This window comes from Egretta garzetta, unplaced genomic scaffold (assembly GCF_000687185.1).
Source record: "Egretta garzetta isolate BGI_Z169 unplaced genomic scaffold, ASM68718v1 scaffold636, whole genome shotgun sequence".
NCBI classification, from domain to species: Eukaryota; Metazoa; Chordata; class Aves; order Pelecaniformes; family Ardeidae; genus Egretta; species Egretta garzetta.
The window spans coordinates 4,319-10,266 of NW_009260012.1; the positions used below are offsets into that span (position 1 = coordinate 4,319).

The 5,948-nt window shown below is 56.9% G+C and overlaps 1 protein-coding gene across 1 annotated transcript in view; it reads left to right on the forward strand.

The window, feature by feature from the left end:
- The window catches only part of GCC1 (GRIP and coiled-coil domain containing 1), an 8,492-nt gene extending 4,312 nt beyond the window's left edge, over positions 1 to 4,180 (forward strand). The window contains exons 2-3 of the mRNA XM_035896085.1: positions 7 to 75; positions 1,367 to 4,180. Of these exons, the coding sequence (XP_035751978.1) occupies positions 7 to 75; positions 1,367 to 2,671 (1,374 nt within the window). The 3' untranslated portion in view covers positions 2,672 to 4,180. The remainder of the gene's footprint in view (positions 1 to 6; positions 76 to 1,366) is intronic.
- Positions 4,181 to 5,948: the final 1,768 nt, after the last annotated feature.

Here is a 5,948-nt window from a genome sequence, read left to right on the forward strand (position 1 = left end):
CTGCAGGACCTGCAGGAGGAGCTGGCCAGCCTTAAGAACCACTTCCAAGTCCAGCTGCTGCAAGAGATGAAGAAGGTAATGCTCGCTCTGCGGGATGTATCAGCAGCACTCGGGGCAGGGTTTGGGGCTGGAGGAGCACAGATTCCCCTTCTCAGTCCCGCAGAGTCCAAGAGGTTTGAAATAAATGAGGGTGTCACAGCTTTGATTGATGGGATGATAGTCCCTGAGGAGAATAAAAGCTGTTTGTGATACAGCGTGTAAGTCGTGCCTCAGGGGGTGGTGACCACTGGATTTGGGAGCAGCCTTTGAGGCGATTACGCAGTGACTGTCCCCCTCGATGTCATGTGGTTCTGAACGCATCACCGTCTGGTGTGACAGCGGCCGGGCTTGGGAGGAGAGACCTTTGCTCTGGCCCACTATGGCAACGAGCACGGTCCCGTCTCGTGCAATAGAAGGTACAAGTACAGGAGCTCAGAAGAAGGAAATGCCTTCTGACCGACCTCCTTCGGTCAGGCTTGTGGTGCGCTAGGGAAGGAAGAAAGGTAAAGGCAGGAGAAGGGCTCTTGCCTGGGTGTGTGCAGGGGGAGCGCGAAGAGCTAGGAGGAGGGATGTGGTGGAAAAGAGGAACCCGTGTAACTCTGTGGGTTGTGGGGCAATCTGCTCGGGGGGTTGGCACCAGTAACCGAATTTGCTCTGGAATGGGATCTTCCTCATCTCCTTGCAGTCTGGAACAAGTTTTACTTCTTTCTAATCTGAAGCGTCGGGCTGATTTAATGCGATTCGCCCCTTTTCTGGAAGTGGTCTCTAACAGTTTCCCTCTGACGGAGGTGAAGGTGACCCGGCTCTGGCTGTGGTTTAGTTCACGGTGGTGATTGTCCGTTGTCCAGGGTACGAATCGATCAGTCAGGTCTCTGAACACCGGGTGTTTGTCGTAGCTGCTCAGGAACCACTGAATTATATTAACGTCAGTGCAACAGAGCATAGCAGTTAAGTAAGTTGCGGTTTGATGTACGAAGACTTTAGAGCACACGCATGTTTTTTTTAAAAAAAAAAAAAAAAAGTCCTTTAGCAGATTGTGACACGAGTTTGCTGCTTCCCACCCCCACCTACAGCAACGCAGATAATGCCGGTAACAGGGCCTCTGCAGAGCAGGGAGCAAAACCAAAACCGCTTTTAGTTTATTTTATCCCCAAATAAACAAATACCCAAAAAGGCAAGTTGGCGTGGTGGCTTGTGTAGGGCTCTAGGGGAAGGGATGGCTCTGCGCCTGTTTGGCGTTCAGCAGAGCAGAATTAAGCGTGTAAAGCGCAGGCCCCCTGCCCGGAGCGTTGAGCTAATTAACCCCACCATGTCTCTCTGCCCCCAGGCTGCCCAGGCAGAGGAGCAGCTCCGCCAGCGCGCCCAGACGGAGGAGCAGCGAGTGGCCGACTTGGAGGGCCAAGTCTCCGAAGTGTCCGAACTCCTTGGCACTTACGAAAAAGCCAAGCAGAAAGACCAAGTGATCATCCAGAAGCTGAAGGACCGCATCGTACAGTTGGACCTGGAGAACAAGACCCTGGCCATCGCTGCCTCCAGCCGCTCCCCTGTGGACATTCACGTAGAAGAAGCCAATCTTGATGTTAATGTTCTGAAGGATAAAATGGAGAAGCTGAAGAAGCTCTTGCAGGCAGCAGCTAAGAAGAGTCAACCTGCTCTGGACATCGAGAAGCTGTGTGAGCTGGAGCTGCCGAAGGGCACTGAGGCTGGGGATGGCGAGAAGGCCACTGCTCTGTACTACCAGCAGGAGCTGAAGCAGCTGAAGGAAGAGTTTGAAAGGTACAAGATGAGGGCGCAAGTGGTCCTCAAGAACAAGTCGGCCAAAGACGGCAATCTGGCTAAGGAGCTGGAGGAAGCTCAAGAGCAGCTGGCTGACCTGAAAGAGAAGTACGTTGTGCTTCAGCTGTCCTCTGATGAAATGGAGAAGCAGCACCAGCAAGACATGGAAGCCAAGAAGCAAGAACTGTCCCAGCTGCAGCAAATTCATAGGCAGGAGTTAGAGCGATGCCAGCTGGACTACAGGGATCGGGCGCTGAAGCTGGAGGAGGAGATGCACAAACAGCGGGACCGAGCGCTGGCGGTGCTGGCGGAAAAGGACCAAGAGCTGGAGCAGCTGAGATCTGTCACGTTGCCCTACGGGCTTCAAGGATCCAAAAACTACCTAGCGGCGGGGACTGACATGCCTAGCAGTGACTCGCCAGGTAACGAGTCCTCAGAGGTTCTCCCCCAGGCTCTCCATCTCTCCGCCAGCAGCGAGCCCACCTTCTTCCTGTACGCGGAGCAGCTGGCTCGCAAAGAAGTGGAAATCGTAGCGCTGAGGAAGCAGAAGCACAAGCTGGAAATGCAAGTTCACCAGCTGCAGGAGAAAATCTTGGTTGAGGAGGAGAAGCACCGGGAAGAGGTGTCCGCTCTTCAAAGCGAGATCGAGAAGAATTTCAGAGATAAGAGCAGGGAGGGAGCCAACCTGGAATACCTCAAGAACATTGTCTACAGGTTTTTGACGCTGCCGGATTCTCTCGGGCGCCAGCAGACTCTAACTGCCATTCTGACTATTCTGCATTTCAGCCCGGAAGAAAAGCAAGCGATCACAAAGCAGTCGGCTTACAGCAGCTGGTGGCTGTCCGGGAAGAGATGAGACGGTAGTGTTTATTCCTAACTGCTCTTGCACAGCAGCGGGTTTCTGATTATTAACCGAGAGCACTTTGCTCGTGGTGTAACCTCTTGCCAACCGTGTGACGGAGCAGGGAGCTTCCAGCAATAAATTGGGCCTAAAAAGTGCGCTTAGCGCTAATTTAAAGTAGAATTGTGCCAACCGTTCCAGCGGGGTCGCAGCGCGCTCTCGCTCTCCGGTGTGAGGATTTGCTCCGTGTTGGAACTTGATTTTAAAAAAAATAAAACAAAAATCGAAGATACCAATGCTTTTCTAAACACAATTTAAAAAAAAAAAACCATCCCCACCTGTCAGGCGCAGGGCGAGGAGCTCTGTCGGAGTGGAACCCGCTCGCATCCTCAAGCACCGGACGGGCTCGTGACTGCAAAGATTGAAAGGTGGGGGGAAGCACTTAGCTAAAATAACACAAGACAAAGAGCTGAAAGCCTGCGAGAAGGATTGGCCTTAACTCCCAGCATCATCCAAACGCAGAAAATCTTGTGCAATTTCTCAAAAGTTTGTGGTTTGTTTGGTTTTTTTTTTTTTAACCTAGAGCCAAATTTATACCAGTGAATAAATACAGCAGCTCCTCGGAGCACTGGGGACCATCCGACGGCACAGCCGTGGGCGCTCACACTGAGCTGGGAGTCTCTCTGCCATTACCAGTGTTTCCCAGGAAGGAGGAAAGCTTTCCTGAGTATTTACCAGTCTGGAGCGCAGTGCAAGCAGTGCTCCCCACCCGTGTCAGAGCTCCTGCTGTGCAGCAGATACCGGAGCTTTCTGACCCTGCCTGCGATGGGAACCAGGGTCCTGCAGAAAGCAACCCGAGGAAGGGCTGAAGGCACGCTGGCCCCTCAGCAGTCATTTTCTGGGCATTTGGGAGTTCTGGTGAAGCTGTGGATGCTCCGCAGCGTTGGTTTTGGGAGGCAGGAGATGCTCCTGCTGGGATAGAAGCAGCAGCAAGGGGCAGAAGGTGACAGCTCTGGGGCTCGGCGTGGCCTGCGCTTGCAGCAAAGCTGTGTGAGGATGAAGAGCTGCCCTGCTGCTGCGCAGGCCCTGAGGCTCTTGCATAAATTCCTTGTGAATTGGTGAGCGTGGCAGGAAGGAAGGCAAAACGTTTTGAAACCCCTCTGGACCGCTGTCGGCTCCCCGCTGGCGTGCCCGCGTCTTGCAGTTGTGCCCCGGATCTGCTGGCTCCCGACTGCTCAGACCCCGAACGACTGAGCTGAAAGCCCTGGCGCGGCGCCTGTAGCAGGCGTTGTGTGAACGGTCGCTAAAAGCAGAGCGTGCGGTTTGCATATCAGTGGGCTGTGTGAGAAGGAGGGGGCCTCGGCGTGCAGCTGTGGGCACGGGAGGGCAGCGGGCAGGCTCGGTGCGAGGCCGGTGCTGGCACGAGCAAGCTCCTCTCTCCTCTGCTGCGGCAGGAATCTGCCTGGTGGCGTTTGAGCTCTGCGCTCGGGCGCCGTGAGGGGCGACGGGCTGGGGCAGGGGGGGGCGTTGAGACAAGGGAAGCAGCACCCTGTCTGGAGGGACGGACTGGGTCCCTGGGGATCTCCCCAGCCGATCCCCTGGGTGCTGGGCCACTAGAGGGCACCCACCAGTTGCCCAGTCCCCAAGGACAGGGGACCTGGGGTGCAGCCACCCCTGGCAATGCCAGGGGATGGGACCTGGCTCTGAAAAGCAACACACGAGGAAAGCGGCACGTGGCCTGAGAGGGCTCAGCGACGCTGGCGAGCCTGGGTCCTGGCTGGTCCACGTGGCGGGGGGGCAATGCTGTATCGCAGGGCGGCTCGCACGGGGGCTGCACAGGGGGGTCAGCAGGGTGGGCTTCCCTGTCCAAAATGTTGTCTGCTGCTCCTGAGGGCAGGGTGCTGACGCTTGCTGTAACCTTATGCAATGTGAGTGCGCTGGCTGTTGTGTGTCCGGTGCTGCCTGTCGGCGTTCAGTTATCCGGCACGGGAAGCACCTCTGCGAGGCCGGCAGAGCCGCGCTGGCTGCATCTCCTGGAGGAGCGCCCGTCGGGCAGTGTTTGTGCTGATATTGAAATGGTCACTGCGCTCTCAAAACCGGGGAGGGATGTTTGCTTCCTGAGATGTTGGGTGGTTGCCTGCAGCCCCGGGAACCGGCTGCTCCTGGCTCTGCGCTTGCTGAGGCTTCTAGAGCTTTCTCACCTGCGTCGGCAAGATCTCGCTTGAGTTTTGCTTTCGTGCACCTGCTTTGGTTTTAATTAAAGCTTGGCTACTAAAGCACAACTTCCCCGTTCCGGAGTACAGGGAACGTGGTTGTAAACACCGGCGTTAAGTCTTGTTTTAACAACACCCAGGCTTCTCCCGAGTCCTGGAGCCGAGTTAACAAACCGGGGAGGCCTGGGCAGCTCTTCAGGAGGGAGCTGCTGCGCCTCTGGGCAGCGCCGGAGCCTTCGGCCGCTCACGCCGGCTCAGCTGGGTTGATGAGCCATCGCTGCCGCCGGACGAGCCCGGCCGCTCAACGCAGGCACGTGCTGCTGGCTCTTGGGCGCGTGGTCCTTGCGCGGCTGCGGCTTTGCCGTAAAATACTGGAGTGTGACACAGCGCGTGTGGTTTTTCTCGCGGAGGACGTGGGCTCTGCGGGGCTCCCTTCCCCGCCTCGCAGCATCTCAGCCCAGGGACCCGGAGGCTGCGAGTGCCTCCGCAGTTCCCAGGCCATGGGAGAGCTTTAGCAGTGGAGCAGGACCCAGTCCTTCCCCTTCTCGGGGCTGTGCCGGCAGTCCTTGTCCTGTCAGTGGCCGAGTTCCCTGGCATCCGCTCCATAAATCCCACCTTGCCGAAGGCAAGGGCAGTGCTCCGCCTAACGCAACCCGTGGTGCCAACTTCTCCAAAAATCCTCAGGGAAAACGCCCCAAGCAGAACCTGTGCCTGCTGGGGGTCTCAGGAGGGGAGGACAAAGCCAAGCAGTCAGTGAGCGGTTCCTCATGCCGGCACGGACGCCGCCTCTGTGCAGAGGCCGGGCCGAGGGCATCGGCAGTTGGTCCCGCGCAGGATCCGTGTGCGGCTCTGCTGGAGGCGACTGGATAGAAACTGGAGTTTGTTCCAGGGAGTGGTTGGGCTTGGGCTCCTCAGCTTTGAAGCAGTTGTCACAGACGTGCATGTTGGCTCAGCGAGATCTGCGGAGAAGAGCCTGGCCTCTGGTCCCGATTTGGAAAGCTTGAATCAAGCGGTGCCTCTGAAACCGCAGGCGTTGCTGAAAATCCATGGGAGTGGGAGCCGTGCCCACAGCGCTGAGG